General features: G+C 55.9%; 2 protein-coding genes across 6 annotated transcripts; both read right to left on the bottom strand.

Moving 5' to 3' along the window:
- Positions 1–965: 965 nt before the first annotated feature.
- On the bottom strand, positions 966–14339 carry SLC7A3 (solute carrier family 7 member 3). 5 transcript variants are annotated; one of them, XM_036402258.1, is made up of 12 exons: positions 14287–14339; positions 8692–9100; positions 8373–8531; positions 8107–8284; positions 7908–8020; positions 6808–7030; positions 6491–6630; positions 5892–5994; positions 5395–5606; positions 4593–4759; positions 4219–4327; positions 966–4112 (listed from the first exon to the last, which is right to left on the bottom strand). In XM_036402258.1, the coding sequence occupies exons 2-12, from the start codon at positions 9059–9061 to the stop codon at positions 3979–3981; spliced, it is 1908 nt and encodes a 635-aa protein (XP_036258151.1). In that variant the 5' UTR covers positions 9062–9100; positions 14287–14339; the 3' UTR covers positions 966–3978. The 5 variants fall into 5 exon arrangements, with proteins under 5 accessions (XP_036258151.1, XP_036258149.1, XP_036258148.1 ...); XM_036402256.1 differs by lacking the exon at positions 14287–14339 and adding an exon at positions 13566–13635; XM_036402255.2 differs by lacking the exon at positions 14287–14339 and adding an exon at positions 13279–13344.
- A 2513-nt stretch (positions 14340–16852) lies between these two features.
- SNX12 (sorting nexin 12) lies at positions 16853–21786 on the bottom strand. Its single transcript, XM_036402232.2, has 4 exons — positions 21596–21786; positions 20069–20164; positions 19080–19204; positions 16853–18626 (listed from the first exon to the last, which is right to left on the bottom strand). Exons 1-4 carry the CDS (start codon positions 21758–21760, stop codon positions 18524–18526), a joined length of 489 nt encoding a protein of 162 aa, XP_036258125.1. The 5' UTR covers positions 21761–21786; the 3' UTR covers positions 16853–18523.
- Between the last annotated feature and the right edge of the window lie 541 nt (positions 21787–22327).

Raw genomic sequence — 22327 nt, 5'->3', positions numbered from 1 at the left:
ACAAAGGCACAGGGGCTGTGCAGTGCCAAGGCAGGGGGTGACAGCTGCAGCTGTATCACAGGCCCATTGCCCTCTAGCCTTGGGTAGCAGCACCCAAAACTGGGTGAATGAGCACAGGGCAGGCTCAGGGCTCAGCAGGGACCCTGTGCTGCCTCTGGCCAGAAGATACCCACGAGGTGGGGTGGTGAAGCCAGCACGGCACACTGAGGCACCAGCCTGACTAGGAGGGCTGGCAGCACCCACAGAGTCACCTGTGCCTGGGGGCTGGAGCCTGAGGCTCTGGCAGGGACAGCAGCCTGGGACACTGGGACAGTGAGTGCCTGTGCTGGGGCCAGAGCAGGAGCCACAGCCCCTTCCGCTGCAGGGACAGCCCTGGGGGAGGGCTCCCAGCTCCAGCACAGGGGCCAAGCAGCGCTGCTGATGGTGCAGGTAGCTCAGCACTGACCGTGCAGTGACCTTGCACCACTGCCAATGAACAGCGAGAGATGCCAAAACCAAGCACAGTCCATCTGCCTTAAATTAGGTTTGTTTTGGATACTTATGTCAGACCCGATTTAGACCAGAACAAAATCTGGAAAATCATCTTCTCATGGATGCAGCCCAGCTTCTAGTCAGGCTTCCTCTGCAGGCCATTGCTGGCACCTCCAGGAGGGATTATTTCCAAGGCCTTTACTGTATCCACTGCTCTGGAACTTGGTGTCACAATGGCCTGAAAGGCAGGACCGTGGCAGGCTGCTGTCCTGCCCCCCCAGGTACCAGCAGCAGTGTCTGGAGCTGGTTTGAAGCACTGCTTCACAGCTCCTGGCTCACAGTGAGCACTGGTGGCTCCAGCTGGCAGGGTTTGGGCAGGGTTTGGGCAGGGATGTCACCCAGCACTGTTCTGCACTGGCACCCAGCCCAGTGGCAGGTAAGGTCCTGCCAAGGAGCCCATGACTCCAGGCCATTAACAGCAAGACTAACAGGAAGAAGCACTTAAAAACATTTAATTTAATAGATTTAAAAATTCACCCTAAAATTATAGAAAGGCAGATGAGGTTGGACACAAGTACAACTACACTGAGGACATCTCACTGACACTTGAGCAAGACGTTTACATCAAACAGCATGGTCAGGGCAGTACCAGTTTGCTAGCAGTGAGTACCAGAGTACTGTGAGTACCAGAACAAGTTGCAGTAAGCCTTCCTGCAGACCTCCAGCCATGGCTGCCAGGTACACATCTGGCACCTGGAAGGCAGGGAGGAGGTGGTGAACACAGCCACGTGGCAGATGGAATGAATACAGCTGCACCATCACGTGGGGCCTCCGTGCACAGAGAAAGCAATTTTCATGGCCAGGGGGCTGTGCTGGTGTCACTGCCCCTCTGTGGGACTGTAGGAGGGCAGAGACCAGCCCTGGCCACCAGCACTCCCACCCAGACTTCCCTGTGAGGGGAAGAGGCAGCACACGACCCAGCTCTGCAGTCCTGACTCTGTTTTGCCAGTAGGTAGGGTCGGAGACACAGACACCAAATTAAGGAATATATATACTCTATGATTTCCCAACTGTTCTAAGTCCTCAGTTTCCTCTAATTGTACCCCCAGTTAGCTGTCCACAGAGTTCCCAGTCATTGTCCTACACAATACACCCTGTGACTATAATCACTCAAGCTTCACAATATCCAAATAGAGCTTGAGAGCATTTCATGCTTTGGTACCACATGGATTGTCTAGTATCAGTGGAGGTAGTTGGTAAAATAATTGTTTCATGACCATCCAAACCTTAACACATACAATGCAATTATCACAACAAAAAGCAAAAGGATTAGCATCAATAAAACAACACCAGGGTGAAGCACTCAGTTGAAAATTCTGGTAGCTGTAGGCACCCATCCAAAAAGAATGTCCCACCATCCATATTCTCCATCACATGATGGACAGTAATCAAAGCCTTTTATCCATTCTCCTGGGCTTGTTTCAGCAAGCCTCAGGTCTGTGTGTTGGAACAGAACCTTGACCAGTTCATACCAATGGGAGTAGGCTGCAAGTCATCAATCAGGGTATAATTAGGTTCCAAAAATTGACAGGATATAACAGGAAGTAAAAAACTAAAAATCTTCATTTAAAAAATAGAAAAAAAAATAAATAACTAAAAGCCTAACATTGCAATAAAGTTACAGGTACAAATATTGGAGTGACTAATATATCTTCAGTAACATTACTGAAGATTAATATATCTTCAGTAACATTATCTACAAATAGAAATCACAAGAGATTTTGTTGTATCTCATTGTATACAATCTCACAAAGTGTACCACTGACTTTTTCAGATCCTGGCCAATAATTTGCTGCAGGGTATTTAGTATTACATCCAAAGCAGCCAAAGCTAACAAATTAATATTGTAAATGTTATTCCAAAATGCATCCTGCACAAAAGAATCCAAACTCAATCTAAAAACTTCTTAGAGTCCCCTGAGTCTAGGGTTATCCCTGATGCTCCCTGGTCATGCAAGCACACCACCCAAGAGAAAAGATGTTCCCCTGTTTTTTCCTAAACTGCTCAAATATTTAATTCATACTGAGTATAATCTTCTATGAGTATCCCTCCTGATCATTAGCATCTAATTCTACCATTTGTCTCCATGCTGGTATCACATCTACACATTCATCTCGGGAACCAACCTCATCAGAATCCACAGCAGCCCAAATATCTCCATTCCATTTATCAGGATCCCACTGCACACCTGCCTCTGCAATCACTGCATGCATTTTCTTGTGCTTCACTTGCCCCCTCCTTTCCTTATACTGAGCTACTCAAACTGCAGCCTTCTCAGCAAGTCTGGTAAATCCATCTTGTCAGCAAGCAGCTTAATTTGGCATTTTAGCATTACAATTTGATTCTGCAACTCACATCTGTTGGTTCATGTTAGAGCATTTCAACAACTGTTCCTTTTGTTGGTGTTTTGTTTGTTTGATATACTGTTAACAAAATCCATCCTTGCCTTTCCGAATCCACAAGTTCTTTTCCTTTTTCAGTATGTGATTTTTGGATGCATTTCAATACATCCAACAGTTAAGCTTCTTTTAACTGACTTCCCCATTGCTCACATGGTCCTCCAACCTTAGCCCACCTGAGGACCAGTGAACTATATGGAAGTTCTTCCCATCTGGGAATTTCATACAGGACTGGTTACTTTAATTTAGATTTTAAAAGCAACAGTTTGTTCTGACCCTGCTGATTTTGTTTTGCTAGTGAGTAGGGTCAGAGACACAGACCCCAACTTAAGGAACAGTGGCATTTACTATGATGGAAAACTGCAAAGAATCACAAAAGGATAAGCTAAGCAAGGCACCTAACCATGAGCAAAGAGTTGCAAAGGGACAAGCTGAGCAATGCTAATCATTGCTAGGAAAGAATGCCTACAGTGATTATGGAAGAGCCATCACACATCATCCAAGCCCAAGAGACATCAGCTCTGGGGGGAAGCTGTCACAGCCAAGGGCTGGAGAACCACGCCAGGAGCTGGGAACTCCTGCAGTGCCTCCTCCTCTGCAGGCCACGAGGCTCCCCCACTTTGCTGTGACAGTGGTCCGGGGTTTACACGGCTAAACAAACCAGCTGACATCATTTCTAATTTCATTTTCCTGTCAGCTTCCTCCCAGAGCCTGGCCAGGGCTCAAGGAGGATCCAAGGGAGTTGTCTTTGATCCTATACCCCCTAGTTAGGCCAGATGTGGCCTTATGCTGTTTCTAGATACAGAAAGGTGAACATGTTTTGCCAATAAGTAAGTACATATAACAATACTTTGTTAATGAGTGGAAACATACAACATTCAGTTGGGATGTTCATCCTAGGTCAGCTTTGACTCAGGACCTTTTGTTCAGACCTTAGTACTTCACTCTGGGACTCAGTCTCTGCAGGAGAGCGGATGGATGGACTGTCTGGATCATGATCTTGTCCCAAAGTGGCAAAGAGGTCCATGAAGCACTGGTCCCCAGGCCCTCAGACTGCAGCAGCCCCAGGGCTGAGGTCCAGCCCAGGATGGTGCAGAGGTTTTTCTGCTGTGGCACAGGCTGTTTCCGCATTTTTCTCTTCCACGCTGTTCCAAATCCCATAGGTGAAGTAAATAATGAAACCTGCAGGACAGTTTACATAATGAAATGTGCAATGGTGGGTTGGCAGCACTAACAAACCCCCAGGAGAGACCCATGGGCACTGCACTGCCCAGCACAGGACACCTACCCACAACCATGCAGACGGCAAACCGCGCCCAGGTGCCCGCACTCAGCTGGACCATCAGCAGGATGTTAATGAAGGTGCTGAGGATTGGCACCAGTGGCAGGAAAGGTACCTGCAAGGGACAAGAAGTGCTGTGTCAGCTGTGCCTTGAGGGACCAGGCTGGGCTCAAGGATGTTACTGGCCAATGGAAGGACCCCCTCCCTGCCACAGCCCAGAGCACCCAGGCACCTCCACACTGAGGACTGCTCCTCAGAGAGACACTTTTTAGGGCTTTCCTGGTGACTGCCTGGCAGCAAGCCCTGGCAGAACCTGCAATGCCCAGATCCTGATGGAGTCCAGGGGGTGCAGACACCAAGATGCAGGGGGCTGCACTCACTTTGAAGTTTAATCGTGCATTGCTCTGCGGCTGCCTCCAAATGATGATGGTGAAAATGAGCAGGGCCACGAGGAGCAGCACCAGAAGCACAACAGAGCCCACATTGGCATCCTTCAGTGCATCCACACTGAGGGTCAGGACCACGCAGATGACTGTGATCAGTGCAGCTGCAAGAGAGGGGGTTGTCAGGGGACTGTATGGCACATGGCCTCCCTGGGGCCCTGAGCCTCACCCACAGCTCTGCTGAGGCACCCACTTCTCTTGGTCAGGTCCAGCACGCACTGCCTCTAACATCCACCCCAAAGCCTTAGGAAAGTGCTTTGCTGGAGGCACTTCCCAGACCAGCAAGCTGCAGGGAGCCTGTGCTTGGCTGGGCTTGGGCCCAGCTCTGACGCTCACCCAGACCCGGCTGAGCCACCCCACTCTGGCTGTACAATGGAGCCATTGATAGATCAAACCCTGCTGGCTGAGCCCAAGCACTCTCAAGGGGCTGGGAACTGCCCTTGCTGGTGGCCAGCATGGGTCAGGCTCATCATAGAGATCTCCCATGACCACCTGCACATCCCTGGCTTAGCACCCATGTCCTCCAACAATGCCTGTGCACCCCAAACCACAGCTGTACCCTGCACTTGGCACCTTGCTTAGGGCTCAGCACCTTCTGGCACTGCCAACAGCGACTGGCAACCCGGCCCCTCTCCTCTGCCTGGCTTGCTCTCCATCCCTTCCACCTCTACAGAGACACGCCAAAACACTCCAGCCCCTGGCAGGAGGGGACACCAGCCGCCAGTTCCCACTGACTCACCAATGACCGCGACACAGACATAGACAATGCGCCCCGAGAGCACAGTGGGCGCGTCCCCAGGCGGGTTGAAGAGCGTCGCCAGGGACAAGGTCTCTTTGTGCTGGGCACTGGCAGCACTGATGGCTGGGTTCATGATCACTCTCTCCTCCTCGTTCCCATTCAGCTCCAGCATTTCCACGGCCTTCGGGGAGTTCGGCTGCCTGGGCTGGTACCTGAGCAGGTAAGACAAGCTTGCAGCAGAGCCCAAGAACTTCCTAGCCCAAGGGAACAGTGGGCAGCACCTTCACATCCCCGCTGCTCCGGCAGTGGCCCCGCGACAGCCACTCCAAGGATATGCCCAGAGTCACACACAGGCTCTGGTCAGCAGCCTCCATCTTGGGGGCTTGACACTTCCCCAGGATGCATCATGCCCCTGGAAAACAGCTGTGGCTACAAGCCCCCAGGATGGTGTGAGGAACATCCACCCTGGGCACCGCCAAACACGAGGAGTCACGCACCGGAGGATGAGCACGCACACCGCCACCAGGGAGTAGGCCAGCAGCGTGCCGATCGACATGAGGTCCACCAGGTCCTTCAGGTCAAGCAGGAGGGCAAACACCGCTGCAATGAGGACAAGCAGCATGAGCACAGCTCCAGACCACTGTCACAGACATATTTTCTGAAAAATCCTTTCGCTAGGATTTTTCTCCTGAGAAGCTGAGAGGCCTCAGAAACTAAATGTAAACAATAACTATCTGATGGCTGTGGAATGTGGTCTGGAGATGGTTTACCATAAGGTGCATCTTTGACTGGTCTCATGTGAATTGTTTTTACATGATGACCAATGACAGCCAGCTGTGTCGAGGCTGTGAGCAGTCACACAATTTTATTATTCATTCCTTTCCTTGCTAGCCTTCTGATGTCTCTTTTCTCTCTATTCTTTTAGTATAGTTTTAGTATATAATTTTCTTTTAAAATAATATATATCATAAAATAATAAATCAGCCTTTGGAAACAGGGAGTCAAGATTCTCATCTCTTCCCTCATCCTGGGGACCCGCAAACACCGCCACAGACCACCGCAGGGCTGGGTGTGAGGAGGTGGCCAGGAGCCTTACCTGCAAAGAACCCCGAGACAAAGGTGGCGATCAGAGGGGTCTTTCTGCCACTGTGGATCCGGGAGAGGAACTTGAAGAGCAGCCCATCCTCTGCCATGGCATGGATCACTCGGGGCATGGGGAACATGGAGCCCAGCAAGCTGTTGTGGAGAGAGATTAGGCAAGCTGCCCACATCTACCACCCAAAACGGGAAGGGACCAGCTCTGTGCCAAGAGCAGGACAGCAACTGGACAGAGCAAATCCCCAGCCCAGCCAGGTTAATGCTGTCAGTCCCTGTGCTGTGCCCCAAACAGTGCCAGGAATATGGCAGTCCTACCTGGTGGAGAGGGCACAGAGCGAGCCAACAGCAACGGCGTAGCGGGCGGGCTCCCAACCAACCTCCTTGAAAGCCTCAGGCAGAGGACTGCTCTTGTTCAGGAGGAAGTAGGGCACCATGAGAGTCAGGGATGCAGACACCCCGAAATAAGCCACAAAGCAGATGAGGAGGGACACAATGATGCCAATGGGAATCGAGCGCTGTGGGTTCCTGGCTTCTTCCCCTGTGCAGACACAAGAGGCCACATGTGCCCCACTCCACTGCACAGCATGGGACCAGTACCCCCAGGGGATGAGCCAGAGTAGGGACTTTCCATGGCAGCACAGGACAGGGGAGCAGCAAGCAGGGGCTGTCGGAAAGGAGGGGTCCCTGGCCATGCTGCTGCTGCACTAGCAGAAGGAATGGAGCTGCCTGGCAGCCTGGGCTTGCAGCCAGCCCTTGGCCATGCCAGCCCTTCCCCCCCACCATCAGCTCCCACTCCCTATAGAGCCTGTTGAACAGAGATCCTCCTTGAACATGTGTTCGGCTTTGCAAAGGTGTGCTGCACCAGGCTCCCAGCAAGGGGCTCAGCAGCAGGAAAGGAGGAGACTGCTGGGCAGCCCCTGGAGGCAGGGTGGCACAGGCAAGGTCAGGCAGAACAGCCTGTACCAGCCACCCACTAAGTAGATTTCTGGGGTAATGAGAGGAAATTAAGAGAGCTGCCTGTGCTCCAGGAAGCAGCAGTTTTGCATGAACCCAGTCATTTGGAAAAAGGCTGCCTGAGGCTGGGAATAACTAGGAGACACCAGCAATTCCCAGCACTGTGGCAGGCTCGGCACAGCAGTCAAAAGGCTCCCTGCTGCTCTGGGAGCTGGCTGTGCAGGCAGGGTGCAGCCCTGCTCCCACCATGTGGTGTAATGAGCCACTTTTCCTGGGGCAGGGCAGGCTCTGAGCCCTTTTGTCTGGCCCAGCTGAAGACACACACTACACAGGGAAACCTCCCAGGAGCAGTGAGACCAGCTGTTTTCCCACACCATGTGGGAGCATCCTCCCCATCAGCTCCCAACCAGCTGCTGGCTGTGCAGGGGAAATGCCCACGCCACCCTCACCCAAGGCAGTACCTGTGGTGGCAATGCAGTCAAAGCCCACGAAGGCATAGAAACAGGTGGCAGCGCCGGTCAGCATCCCTTCCAGTCCAAAGGGGAAAAACCCACCAGAGCCAAAAGCTTTTTTCCTGGAAGAAATGCAAGAGAGCAGCTGCCGTGAGGTGCAAGGACAGCAGGGCCTGTGCCTGCCCTATGGCAGATCCCAGTTGCTTACATGTCATCCGGTGTGTCTAGCAGTGACAAATTGACATGGCTCTCCTCTGAAAGCTGCCAGTTCTTGATGTTTCCCTTGATGAAGCCAGCAATGATGACAAAGCTCAGCACCAACAGGTTCACCGCCGTGAAGATTTTGTTCACCAGGGCAGATTCACTGACACCAAAAGACAGCAGTACTGTGGGGACAGAAGAGGTGAGTGAGGACCCAGCAGGCTCCTGTGCCATCACCCATGGTACCATGGAGCCACTCTCCTGCATACCCACCAGTAAGCAGCAAAATCAGGATCAAAGCAAAGAAGTCTGGATGCTCAGCCAGCACTCCTGGCACATGCATTGGGATGTTGGTGGTGAAGAAGGTGGAGATGTGGTTGCCGATGATGTTGTCAAATGTTGCACTCCAGGCTCGAGCCACACTGGCCGTACCTGGTTGATGGCAAACCTGTGCATTAGTCTGAGCCCATGGCAGACTGGCACCAGCCACCTACCTCCCTGCTGATCCCACCCCACACCCTGCCCCCAGAAGCCTCCTATGGTGCCAGCAGGGCGCTGGAAGGAGCCCCACGCAGCCTGCCTGGCCTCGTACCTATCACATAGGAGAGAATGAGGTTCCACCCGGCTATAAAAGCCCAGATCTCGCCGACGGTAACGTAGCTGTAGAGGTACGCAGAGCCAGCCTTGGGGACACGGGCCCCAAACTCTGCATAGCAGAGTCCAGCCAGTACCGATGAGAAAGCAGCCACCAGGAAGGAGAGGACGATGGAGGGACCAGCCATCTCCTTGGCCACCTCCCCGGCCAGCACATACACACCAGCCCCTAGTGTGCTGCCCACCCCCAGGGATACGAGGTCCACTGTGGAGAGGCAGCGAGCAAAATGTGTGTCATCAGAGCTCAGGTCCACCATGCGCCGGCGGATCAGCTTCTTCCCAAAAACGGTCATTTTTTCCCTCAGCATCTTGTCTGCTCCTCAGTGAAGCTCAGCTGGTGAAAAGCCCTGCAAGAAAAGGGAAATGTGAAGCTCAGTGTCCTTCAGGCAGCAGGACTGGTACTGCAAGGGGCAGGGAAGGCAATGATGCCCACGGGAGCCCAGCTCCCAGCTCACTCATTGGCACCACACCCCTGCCACACTGGTTGGCCAGAGACAGTGGTGGGGCACCCTCCAAGGCACTGTGGGGCTGCACACACCCTGCCTGCACAGCCCTTCCCCACAACAGTGAGTCAGGGATGAACCCAGTCAGTCCATGCTGGGAAATGCTCATTGCTTAAGCCCTGTGTGGTCTCAACCATAGAACTCATAGGCGTGTCCCAAAGCTTGCCCACCGCTTCCCAGGCTTGTCAGTCTGGAGATCCTTCAGACCAAACTTGACTGCTGGTACATTTCTCCAGGCTGGAATGTGGGCAGCAATGATGCGGAGACAATTCCTCCATAATTCCTTGCCTGCTAACAGTGCTTGCTAAGCAGTCTGCAAGCTCTACAGGCTGTAATCACCCCGAATGTGTGACATCCCCACTCCTCTTGCTCACAGCAGCCACCTATCCCCAAAAAGCTCAGAAGATGAGCAACCTGTGAAGCAGGCATCCAGCACAGAGGAGCTGCAAGGAAAGTGGTTCCCAATGCCCATGGCCACAGCTGGCACTCCTGCCTGCACCGAACCACCCAGCCACCAGTGGCTTCTCCCTTCATCGGCAAAGTGAGAACACTCCATCCACGTGCCCAGGACCGCATGCCACACTACTGTATCAGCCTAAGCACACAAGGATAACTTTGTGACCATTTCCATAGAGGATTATCAGGATCACAGCAGCAGCCACCAACTCGGCTGTTTCCCCATAACCAGCAAACCATCCTGCTTCTTGATAAACCTCCTCCCGAGCTGGCACGTGTCACATTCAGCCTTTACCCCAAGTGCAACAAGTCCCCCAGCACCAGCACCCTCCTCAAACACTACCTGGACAACTCTAGCTGCCTTCCCCAGCGCTGCTCAATTGTTCCAAGTACCTCCAGCACCCGAACTCGAGATCCGCATGGGTCAGGCGGCAGCAGGAGCCTCCCGCTGCATCCCGGTGCCTACCGCAGCCCGGGAGCGACTATCGCATCCCGCCGCGACTTGGCGCAGGTGTGGGGAGCTGTTAGCTCGGGACCACCGCCCCAGCCCCCGCGGGGGCATCTGCGTCCCCAGGAGCGTCCGTCAGGCTCTGTCCTGCCGCGGAACCCGGGTACGGCAGAATTCGAGCGCGGCAGGAGCGGAAGGAGCGGCCGCGTGTGGGCTGGCGGCAGCTGATGCAAGATCGGCACCGGTTGCGCCAAGCCGCTCCCGGTCCGGCGGCAGCGCCCGCCACACTCACCTGAGGCGCCACGCTCACTTCAGCCCGGCTCGGCTCGGCTCGCCCCCGTGGGCCCCCCTTAGGTGAACTCAGTTCCGTTTCGCGCCGCGCCCGAGAGCAGAGGGTGACGAGTTCCGCCGTGATAGTGGTATAAAAGAGGAGGGCGGGAGCCAGGGCAGAACCGACCTTCCTTCTAGCCCCACCCGCCTCCCGCTTCCCGCGCTCGTTTTCGAAAATACAAATTCCCGTGACAAATGGCACCGGGGCGAGGCACGGCTCGACCGGCGGGAATGCGGCTGCTGCGGGCAAGAGACCAGGGCAAGGCACCTTGCTCCCTCGGGAAATGCCACGGAGGGAGCAGCTGAGGGTGCCCCGAGCCCAGCTGTGCCATCAGAACGGAGCCTGGCTGGGCCAGATCGCAGCGAGGCGAGGCGGAGAGGCCAGCGCGCTGCGGGGCCTGCGAGCGGAGCTCCGCCCGCGCCTTGTGCGGGGACTCTCCCCGTTCTGGGAGCAACAGGCACTAAGGGATGGGAAACCCAGTCCTGGGAGAACTGTTCGGCAGCCAGGAGAGAGGCAGGGGCCAGCACCATGCTGTCTCGCTGGGCCCCCCCGTCACTGGGCAGCGCCTGATGCAATCCAGGGCTGGCGTGTCGTGAGCGCCCGTTCAAAGCGGCAGCTCAGGGAGATAAGCCAGCCCCTCGCCGGCATCATCGGCAATGCCCTGCTCCGGCATTGCCGCTAGCGAGGCAAAAAGCTTGTCAGTCTCTTGCAGAGCGGAGGGGAGCAGGGCAGGGCAGGCGGGAGCGCTAGACAGTGCCTCCCCCGCATCCTCCGGGCGGGGGAAACGCCTGGAGTACGCGGTGATGGAAACACCAGCTCATGCTTCTAACTGGAAGTGACACAGTTGTGAAGTGCTCTGCCCCCTCTTCTCAGAATCGCGGAACTGCAGTTCAACACCCCGACCCCATGACGAAATAAGGTCATTACTAAGACACTTCCCACTCATTCCAGGACTGACAGCTGTAGGCAATGACCTGGACAGCACCATCGCCAAGAACGGTGCTGGTCCTCAGCCAGGACAGGCAGCACCACGGGCACAGCAGGACTCCAAGCAGGAGTCACCCTGTCCTAGACGAGCAGGCACTGCGTACCCAGAATAGCAAGGGGGCAGATTACATTTCCCTATTTCCAGAAACCTTCTTGCAACATCAGGCTTTGGGAGGCAGTTTCTAGAAAGGAGCATCATCAGGACACCAGAGTATGTCTCCAGTTCCCAAACCTCAAGTGCAGCTCCACATATGTCTTCCCAGTGTCCCATCCTCACCTCCCAGTCTTACTGCTCCCCACTCCCATCATCCAGGGCCCTGATCCAGCAGCACAGGCCAAGGGCTGGGAGCAGGCAGAGGCACGGAACAAGCCAAGTGCATGTCTCAACAGGAGCAGCAGGAAGGCAAATAGTGGCAAAGCACACATAGCCAGCATCAAAGGAGGTAGGAGATAGCTCCAGCCCATAAAGCGAGCCAGAAGCCCTGCAGAAACAGATCCACATCAGTCCTCAGATGCCCCCACCACCTTCCACAAATGAAACATTAGAGTATTTTAGATTGGAAGGGACCCATAAGGACCATTGAGTCCAGATTCACCCGCGAGTTCCTCTCTGTTTACAAATAGCACGGCACTTTTTTGAGTCAACTCCCTTAACTTCCTGGTGCAGGTACTATCTTCACCATGCGTGTAGATGGAACACACAGCATGTTAGGGCTCTCTGCTGAAGATTGTGCCAGCACTGGAGCTGCCCCAGCAACCAAGTGCCAAGCAGGGGTGGGAGAGAGCCAACACAGCTTTCCTGTGCAGCCACCCCTGCACACAGTCCAGGGCAGTGCCCCGGGAAGGGGTGTGGGCTACCTGTGAATGTGCATTCCAAGGCAGCCAGGAACACCAGCCAGAAATAACAGGAGCAGGAACAGGCCAGCCTTCCCAGCCCAACCTGAGGGCACTGCCAGCACCAGAGTCTCCAGTGCCTCACCCAGACACAAGGCAGTGCAGAAGGCGCCTGCATCAACTGATCACAGAGAGAAGGCAGCAGAGCAGGGCCAGCATGCAGGAACAGTGAGGGACTGGACTGAGTCCCAAGTGCTGCTTCCCACCACATGCCCCTAGTCATTGACAATAAAGCAGTAATAAATAGCCAAAGCCTGCAGAAGTCTAATGTGCCATCAGCCAGCATTGGCTTTTCCCACATCCAATGTGAAGGTGGTCTAAAGAAGAAACCTGCCCATACAGCTGCCTACCACCACCACACATCCAAGCATCCCACCTGGAAGCATCAATTTTGTCCAGAAATGCTTCCCCAGAGCCACACTGTACCTCCATCCACCAGCACCCAGCTCCTCCTTGTAACAGACCTTAAATCTCTGGCTAAGCAAAACCAGCTGTAGCCAAGCACAGACCTGCCCTGTTCGCCCAGGGCACTGCCTCTACCCAAGCAGACAGCAAGCACCACTGCAAAAGACACCTTTATTTTACATACAAGGAGTTAAAAAATTAATTCAAGAGCTCCACATATATCACTGGCCCAGGGGCTCGCACAGCTGGATAATGGCTGTTGTCTGTCCCCATGTCCCAGCTGTCAGTCTCTCCCCAGGTCACCACTGTCCAACACTGCTTCATCTTTCTGACAGATTCCTGGGAAGCAACATCAAAGCAGTAATGCTTCTGGCACTCAGCACCTGACCCCTGGGAAAGGCCATGAGCTGTATCCCTCCCACCTCACAGCCCTCAAGGGACCACTGGAGCATCCCTGCAGCCTGCCCAGAAGAGAGAGCTCACCACAGTGAGGGAACATACCTGCTGCTCTGAGCTGAGCCTGCAAGGAGGAGATTGTCTGCTGATAGGCTTCACACTGGGCAGTCTTGTCAGCTGCAGACAGAGGCAAGAAGGTGTGTGCTCAGCCTATCCTAAATACCTCACACCCAGACTCTCTAGGGCAGCACTGAGATCCTGCTCTACCCCCTAAACATGAATCCAGCCCCACTCCCACAGAGCTGCAGGCCCTGGGCTCCAGGTACAAGCACAGGGGATGTCACCTGCACTACAGGTGTCCTGCAATCCTCAGAACAGCCAGCTCCACATACCAAGCTCGCCCTTCACTTGTTCCAGCTCTTTCTTCACACGCTCCAGTTCCTGGGACAGCTGATCACCTGCAGACTGGCAAGAGCAGGGTGCAAGTGTGATGCAGGGAGTTGCAGCCCCCCCACAACACAGCCACAGCACAGCCCATCCTCTGGAGGAGCACTGCAGCCCATCCAACACCCCAAGCTCAGCCCCCTGGGGACCACTGCCAGGGCACATCCATCACAGGAGCAGTGCCTGGCAAAGGAGCTGCTGTAGGGAGCATCTGCCAGCACCCATGGGAAACAAGAATGCCTTTGGCTGCAGCCACAGAGTGAAGAGCCCTAAAACTGCTGGAAAATGCACAAACTTATTTTGCAGGTAGGAGATTTCCCAACTTGGAGATTCATCTTGCAGGCTCTGCACAGCCCATCCTGGGGCCATGTCCTACATGTCAAGACATATAAAAGTGACAACACAAGCCACATGAAGTTTGCGTGTTTCAAAAGGCCCTTAGAAAATCTAGCTGGACAGAAGCCTGCAGTCCCCTGAGCACAGAGAGCTGGTAAAGCCAGGCAAAAAATGCCCATGGACTTGTGTAAACCCCAGAGAAAGGCTGAAACAGCTCAAGTGTCAGCCAGAAATTGGCAGGTCCAGGTCTCATCATCTCCTATCTCTGGCATAGCTGGTCCAAGCCAGAGACTGAACAGTGCTCCATGGTGACAGGACACAGCTGGCTCTTACCTGCTCAGCAGGGACTGCATCTTCACACCCTGAAGTCAGGCCAGGGGCCAACTCACTGGACAAAGAGGACTCCACACACTCCCATGTCTGGTCATTTCTACCTGTGAAGAGAGATATCAGCACTAGAAACCTGCCATCCTCAGCCCCTCTTCAACCTGGCCACAGAGCTGCTCCAGATCAGGGAAAGACAGAACCTGTCCAAGAGAGCCAGAAGTGTCCCAGCACCTCCAGCCCAACAGCTGCTGCTGGGATAAAGTGCTCCTGCATGGCCTGGCTCCCAGAGGCTCTAGGCTCCTGCTGGGAGTCTGCTCTCACAGTGAGGGCAGGCAGCTGCCTGGGCAGGGTGGGACAGGGCTGTCGCAGCAGAGTGGGGAGAGCCTCCTCGCCTCCCTTCCCTCTGCAGGGCTCAGCACTGCGGGCTGCCCAGCTGCAGTTCCTGGGCAGGCAGCACCCCCTGCCTGCAGCACAGTCTGGAGCACCCTCAGCCAGGGCCACACCTGGTCACAGGGCCTATCTGGGGAGCAGCACTGCCCAACAAGCAGCTGCCCATGTTTCTCCACACTCCCCCCAACACAAGGCAAGAATCTACACCTCCATACTGCTCACCTGCTCCCAAGACGATACTTGCTGCAACCAGCCTTTCTTTGCTCCCATCATTTTCCTGCAGCTCTCGGGTCCTATTGCACACCAGCTCCTCTGTAGTTGATTCTGAAGTGAGACCCAAGAAAGGAAAATAAAGAGCATCAACCCCTGCTAAGAGACTGACCACGGCCACTCCCTCTCCTATGAATGAGCCTCAAGCACCAGATTTGTTTGGATTCTTTACTGGATGCCTCTCCAGCAAAAGAGGGAAAGTACTTCACCCAGCCTTGCTTGCTCTGCACTTTACCTCCCCTCCTGTGAGCCCAAGCATATGCAGTACCCCCCCAGTCCATTCCCCAGGATGAGCTTTGACCCTGCAGCCAAGACCTGGATGTTCTTCCCATGGCAGCAGTGCCCCTCTCCCATGACTCTGCAGCCTCTGAGGCTTCTGCCAAGACTCACCATTATTGAGGCAAAAACGCTTGGACGAAATCACTTTTTCTGGAGGCCTCAGTGAGGAGCGGGAAGCCACAGTAGGAATTCCTGTAGAAAGCTTTGAGGAGGGCTGTTTACAACTCCCAACCTTGGCAGCAGCTGTAGTGAACAGTAAACACAGAGGCCGCTATTCCCAAGCAGCTCCATTACACCTTCTTCAGGCAGGCCGGGGCTCAGCCAGGCTGCCTGCCCTAGGAGCACAGGCACCAGTATCCTGTGACCCCACAACACCACGGGGTGAAGGCTTCAAACTCAACAGGCTGCCAGCCCACACTGGTGGCAGTTAACACACACCTCGGGGTACGAGACTATTTCCTAGGCTCCTACCTGTACCGCTCCCATGGACTCCCCACTCCCCATGCCCTGTCCCCTTTTTGGGCTGCAGCCCAAGCCCTTCCCCTTCTCCCTTCTAGGTGCAGAACCGTAACCTACGTGCTTCTCTGCTTCGCGCGAGGCAACTGGCAGGTGCAGAATTACTTTTCACCCCTCTGGCCCGGGGGGCGAGTTTGGGAAGGCTGGAAGGCTGTGCCTGCTGCGAAGCCCCACCGGCACGTTGAAGCCTGGACCTGGCAGGCGACGTCAGCTTCAGCCTGGTCCCTGGGGGAGAGAGGGGGTTCTGCAGGGCCGGGCGGGCGGTGCCGTGCCGGGGCTCCCCGCCGTGACCCCGCTTACCTGGGGGCCGCAGGAGCCGCGTTTCCCAGGCGCCGCGCCCTGTGCCGGCCGCGGGGAGCTGCAGCCCCAGCGAGGCCCGTGCGCGGGGCAGAACGAGCCTGGCGCGGCCGCGACCCGGGGAGCGGGCAGGGGTGCCGGGGCCGCCGCCGGAGGGCTGCCCGGGGCCGCGCCGCGCCCGCCGGGACACAGCGGGCGTGCGAGCGGGGAGGGCGCCGCCGGCCGCGGGCTGCGGGAGGCACCCGAGCTCCCCCGGGGTCGGAACTGGCGCCGGGCCAGGGGCAGCAGCGGCCTCGCAATCGCCCGCGCTCGAGTTTGGGAGCCGCCCGTGGCTCGGTAAGGGCAGCGGCGTGGAGGTGGCGGGTCCGGGGGGCTTGGGCTGCAGCCCGCTGAGCTCCCCCGGGCCCGGCGAGGGCTCCGCGGCCGCCCCGAGGCGCAGGCGGGCGGCGATGGTGCGACACTCCTCCTCGAAGAAGCTGAGGTACAGCGGGGTGGCCGGCGAGCGCAGCGCCGGGACGTGCTGCAGCAGGTCAGGGCAGTCCGGCGAGCCGGGGCCGGGCTGCGGCTCCGGCAGCCACATCGCGCCTCGGAACCGCCGGGGAGAACCGGGGAGCCCCGCCCGCCTCCGCGCTGTGCCGGCCCCGCCCGTGCCCGCTCTGTTCCGGCCGTTGTCCCGCCCCGCCCGTGTCCCTCTCATCCCTGCCGTTCCCCCGCCCCGCCGCTGCCCGCTCTATCCCGGCAGCTCTCCCACCCCCTCGCCGGTGACCGCTCTCTCCCGGAGGTTCCCCCGTCCCGGTAGCCCCCAGGACCAGGCAGACAATTGGCTTCACAGTGGTTTAATGCGAACGGCACCGGGACGTTACACTGGACAGGGTGCAGACAGCTGGATGGATGGCAGCCCCGCGCAGGGCAGGGGAAGGAGCCGCCCCGAGCGCGACTGGCGGCAGCAGGAGGCAGGGACCGAGCCCCTCCGAGGCCACGGCCGCCTCCACCAGCACCGGGCTCCGCGCTGCCCCACGGCCCTTCACGGACCGAGCCAGCCCCCGGAGCAGCTCCCTCGCGCTTTCAGCGACTTCTCCCCAAGAGCCACCTCTCGCCCAGCAGTACCGGTTCCTCACCAGAAAACAGAGGGGACGGTGGGAAGGCCTCGGGTAACGTGCCTGGCAGGAACAGGAGGGCATCCACTCTGGGCCTGTGCTCCAAGAAAGGCTCAACTGTGCCACAACAAAGTGACCAAGCACTTTTAAACCAGCCAGCCTTGACCTGAGGAGCCCCTGAGCTGAGGCCCAACCTCACTCATCACAGCTGTGGCAGCTGGGGGAGCCTCCAAAGGACACTTGTGCTGCAGCAAGTCACAGCCTCATTGTCCCCTCAAGCTTGGAACACTTCCCTGACCAGCTAACATTCTCACTTCCACACAAGTGACTGCCTAGCTCACTGCAGAACAGGGGAGAAGACACAAAGAGCCATTGCCACTTCTCCTGCTTTGCAAGCAATGTCTAACCTAGGACTGACTCCCATTTTCTGCTGTCCTTTTCTGGAGAGGTGGCCTCACTCTGGGCCCCTCCAGTGGCAGCCATCACAGCTGCATCCTACAACTGCTCCCACCAGCCTTCTCTTGCTCCTCCTCACCAGCCAGTCTGCTCCTCGCAGCAGCTGGGGCCCAGGATAAGGTCACTAGGCTCAGCCGAGCAGGGTGCTGCAGGCAACACCAGCCCAGCAGCCCATGCTACAGCAGGCTGTGGTGTTTCTTAAACTCTGGGCCAATGCATCACAGCACATGTGGCTAAAGCCCAGACTATCCCATCTTCCACATGCCAAATGGCCCACAAAGAGCATCATGAGAGCACATGGGATGGAAACCCCTCGAGCTGCCAGCAGCACCTTAGAAAGGAGGGGACACAAATACACCAAATAGGTCTGTAATTCAGGAGGCTGATAGCAGGGGTTTGAGAAGGTGTTGGGTCTCAGCACTTCCAGACAGTGAAGAATGGGGGTTTCATGCAGGGTGAATGGGGTGGATGACAGACTGACACACCCAGGCACCTACTCACTGGTTTGGATAAACCTTACTAAAACTAATACCTGATATAATCACTGACCAACATGACAACTGCTATTCTTCAAAGTCTCCAGCAGAGATGCTTGGGGCTGCACAGACAAGGGAGTGAAGGTCATCTCTTATCTTCCTGTACAGGGAGAGAGGCAGCTCCTACACCAGAATGCCATTAGCAAGTTCCTGCTCCACACCTAGCCACATCTGCCCCTAGACATGGGACAACACACTCACTTGCATAAATCTTCACATCTTTAGGCCACGACCACAGCCCAGTAGAACAAACTGCTGCCAGTTACAAAAGAGGAAAATACTGAACAAACTGGGAGGTTCAAGAGAGGAAAAGCTGGTTCAGAGAAGACAGATTTAGTGTAAAAATAAATGTCATTTTTGCAGGAGGGAGGGTGGAATGGAGGAAGACAGTGCCAGGTGCTCCTACTGGCGCACTTTCCCTGGGACGTAATTCCTATCAATAGTCTCCTCTTGCAGGAACATATGTAAGCAGCGCTCATTCTGTGCCAGTGGGTGTCCAGCAATTCTGGAAGAAAATCAGATATGGAGGTTAGCACAGCTGCCTCCAAGACCCCCACACCTCTGATGTGCACAGGAGGGAGTCAGGCAGCCAGCTCAGCACACCTGCACCACGCTCAGCCCAAGGTCACGCATGGCTCTGCAAGAGGACCAGTAAGAGGTGCTTGAGCACAGGCTGTTCCCTTCCAGGCCATGCCCTGAACCAACAGTACCATGCTGGTGGGTCCCTGTAGCACAGCTGTTCTGCTAATACTCACTACGCTCTCGGGAGAGAGCACAAAGCACAGCCCCCACTCAGGGCAGGACTTGCTCCAGTTCCAGTTTCATTACGTGGCTGCAGGCACCACCCTCCAGCACTGGCACCTGCCAGAAGCAGGTCAAGACTCAAGACTCTCTCACAGTCAGCCCAAGGCAAGAGCTAAAAAGGCAGCACACAGCAAAGCCTGGACATCCAACTTACTTGTTAATAAACTGTTCTAGGCCCTGTCTCCGCTCCTCGATGAAGGACTCCTCAAAGATGCCTTCATCTCCTCGGAAGGGAAGCTGTCGTTTCAAAGCTTTTCCAGGCAGCGGTGGCACTACAATCTGAAAGCACAGAATCACCCCATGAGCACAACAGCCACCTGCCAGCAGACATCCTTTGCTGTTTGAAGCTCATCTCCAGTGCCATCGCATGGACAGAGCAGAAGTTGCCCGCTACCAGAGACTGGCTAAGTTTCACGTCTCAAATCATTTTGGGATGCTTGGCAAATGCCTGTGGGTACGTTTGGTGGGAGGGGCAGATCAGGGCTCGTGAAGGGCTCCACCCCTCAGCCCAGAGCCAACATCCCAGGCCGGGCAGAGCTGTTCATCAATCACACTGTGGGTGGTGCTAACCCAGCCCCTGAGTGGCCAGAAGCTCCACCTTGGGAGGCGGCCACGAAAGCCCTGGGGCTTAAAAGCTCCCACGAGGGACTTGTCTGGCCCCTGCATTCTCCCGGAGTTTTCATCTCATCCATGCTGGAACCCTAGAAGTTGGTAGCTGTGTGTGTTTTCCTGTACCTTTTCTGTCTTTCTCTCTCTTTTCCTTCTAATCGTCTTTTCATGGACCTTTTCTGGGTAACATAGCAACTTAAGGTTTTAAAGGTTTCTATGTTAAGCAGGGTAACATTATGCTAAGTTAATAGTAATTTATTGTTACATAAAAGTAATGTTATAATAAATGTATCAATTCTTTTGCCAAAATTCCTTATTTTTGCCAGTAAACTTTTGTGCATTTGTGACCTCTTGAGAATATCTGGTTGGGATTTCTCCTTGCACCAAACTAGAGTAAGGGAATCTCAGTTTAACCCCTAGATTTAAGTATCTGGGGTGCAACATGCACCACCACTTCTGGGAATCTCAAGATTGTTGCTGCAACTGTTCCCACGTCCTGGCTTAAGGAATAGGGAGGTCTGAGCCAGACCTCACCTTACTGTCTCGTTCCAGCTCATTCTTCAGCCACTCAAAGTCGCTGTATCGTCTCCTCACACACGACTCCTTCAATTTGAAGATGGGGAGGTTTGTCTGTAATGAAGCAAAGCAGTTTATTTGCAGGTTGCTCTGGAAGCCACACATGCAACTGAAGATGCAGTGAGAAAATTAAACCTCCTAAGGATGCATGATGGGAACACTCAACTTCCTTATTCAGGACAGCACAAACACCAAAATCCTTCAGATCCAAGCAAGCCAGTCTACTCAGTGCCAGCCATTCCCTCTCCCTTGAGTGACTATTTCTGGAACATGCCCCCTTCCCAGGGGCACACACTGGAACCAGTGCTGACAATATGATTGTCAGGAGAATTATCATTTTCCCCCCAAGTTTAGTCCATTTTGAAGTGATCTACAAGAGAGTTTTGCAGCAGCCTGCAGAGCAAAAGAACATTTGACCTGACACTGGCATCTCCATGGAAGAACTAACTGAGGGAATCTTGCCCCAGCAACTGTTCCAGGCTAGACCTTATCAACAGTCTTCTCCTAAAACAGAGCACCTACCCTAACAGGCTTTTCATGCCCACCTTGTGTCACTGGAGAACGGTGCAGCACTTCCTCACCTTTCTCCCCTGCCACTGGAGTCCAACAAATGACAGCTGCATTAACTTTACCCCATCAACACAGTCTGAATCATTCCAGGAACTGAGGTAACAAAACCTTCTGATGGACAGCACTTAGATATTACTGCAACACAATTAACTGTGTTCTTATGAGGTCTGTGAAATAAACCCAGCTGCTTTCAGAGCATCTCTGCTGGTTTCAGTGGGACTAAGAGGTTCCCATTGCCACCTGCAGGCTGATGGGAGCCAAGCACCAGAGCAGAAAAAAGCAAACACCAATTCTTCTGAAAGGCAGAGGAGACTGACCAGTTAAATCACGCTATAAGCAAAAGTTAAACCAGAACCACAACACATGCTAAAGGGATCTTGTTTTAGGGGAAGCTCAGTTTTACTTTTCCCACCTATCAGATGCAGAGCTGTGAAGGGGTCCCCAGTTCAGCTCGTTTATGGCCCAATGAAGAGAACTCTGCTCAGCCTCCTATGCACACTCCTACCTAGGCCACGGGCTCTTGGTAAAGCAGCCAGCACGCAGTGTGAGCAGCCCCACGTTACTGCCACCCAGCTCTCCTCCCCTGCCCGAGATAAGCAGCTACGTGCAGCCATGCCCTCCTCAGCAGCCACCCAGCGGGGCTCTGCAGCTGCTGAGGCAGCACCTCGCTGTCCGTGTGCGCAGCAGCCCCCGCTGGATGCCGGGCGAGCCCATCAGCTCTGACCTTGAGCCCCGCAGGCTCGCCCCAGCCCGGGGCTTCGCCTCCTCCGCCCCCCACTGCTCCACAGCGGCAGCGCTCCGGCCCTACGCGGCCGCCGTCCCTCGGCCACCGTGTCCCGAGCGCTGCCGCCCCTCCCCGGGCCGCACACCCGCGCACCGGGCAGCCCAGCCCCGCAGGCCCGACCGGGGCCGCACCCGCATGCGGAGCTCGTAGCTGGTGTATCTGGCGCGGCCCATGCCCACGGTCTGCGGGTTGAAGATGTCGATCTCGAGGAAGTTGCTGGGCGGCCCGTACGCGTCCGTGAGGTCCTGCGGCTTCGCGTTGAGGCGCCGGGTGTCCGCCACCGCCGCCTCCGACATGGTGGTGGTGCCGCCGCCCCGCCCGGTCCGCCCCGCCCGCTACCGCAGCCCGCCCCGCCCGCGCATAGCCGCACGAAGCCCGCCCGCCGCCTACATAAACCCGCAGCTATCCAGGGTTCGGGGCCCCTCAGCCGCCACCCCACCCGCACATCGCAGCACGGTGCCCGCACAGCGCCTGCATAACGCGGTAGTTATCCAGGGTTCGGGGCCGCTCAGCCGTGGCCGTGACAGCGCCGCCGTGCGGCCGCCCCCTGCAAAAACGCAGCGGATATTCAGCCCGCGGGGCTGGCTCGGCCGGCCCCGGAACCTGCATGGCAAGCTTGCTCCCGGCGTTGCTCCGCGTCCCCTGAGCTGTCCCGGCCGGACCCCCGCGGCACAAGGCAGAGCCCGAAGCTGAGGCGGCTGTCCTGAGCGCCCGGCTGGAAACCGGGGCGCGGGGCCAAGAAATGTACACAGGGACTGCACCATACAGCGTCTGGAGTATTGCCAGTCCCGGATGCTGTACAGCGCGGGGAGCGCGAGGCCCCGGAACATGGTTGTCGCGATTCTGACGGGCAGATCGGGACG

The sequence above is a fragment of the Molothrus ater genome, chromosome 14, assembly GCF_012460135.2.
Source record: "Molothrus ater isolate BHLD 08-10-18 breed brown headed cowbird chromosome 14, BPBGC_Mater_1.1, whole genome shotgun sequence".
NCBI lineage: Eukaryota > Metazoa > Chordata > Aves > Passeriformes > Icteridae > Molothrus > Molothrus ater.
This window is presented reverse-complemented; position numbering and strand designations above follow the sequence as displayed.

What these genes read in the sequence shown, in the direction of transcription:
- SLC7A3 (XM_036402258.1), bottom strand. Translation starts at nt 9,061, where the DNA reads ATGCTGAGGGAAAAAATGACCGTTTTTGGGAAGAAGCTGATCCGCCGG. An exon ending in CTAGACACACCGGATGACAT is followed by an intron (nt 8,021 to 8,106) that starts GTAAGCAACTGG and finishes CATTTCTTCCAG; the next exon opens with GAAAAAAGCTTTTGGCTCTG. An exon ending in TGTCTGTGTCGCGGTCATTG is followed by an intron (nt 4,760 to 5,394) that starts GTGAGTCAGTGG and finishes CCTCTCTTGCAG; the next exon opens with CTGCACTGATCACAGTCATC.
- SNX12 (XM_036402232.2), bottom strand. Translation starts at nt 21,760, where the DNA reads ATGTCGGAGGCGGCGGTGGCGGACACCCGGCGCCTCAACGCGAAGCCG. An exon ending in AGCTGGAACGAGACAGTAAG is followed by an intron (nt 19,205 to 20,068) that starts GTGAGGTCTGGC and finishes CTGTGCTTTCAG; the next exon opens with ATTGTAGTGCCACCGCTGCC. An exon ending in CTAGAACAGTTTATTAACAA is followed by an intron (nt 18,627 to 19,079) that starts GTAAGTTGGATG and finishes ATTTTCTTCCAG; the next exon opens with AATTGCTGGACACCCACTGG.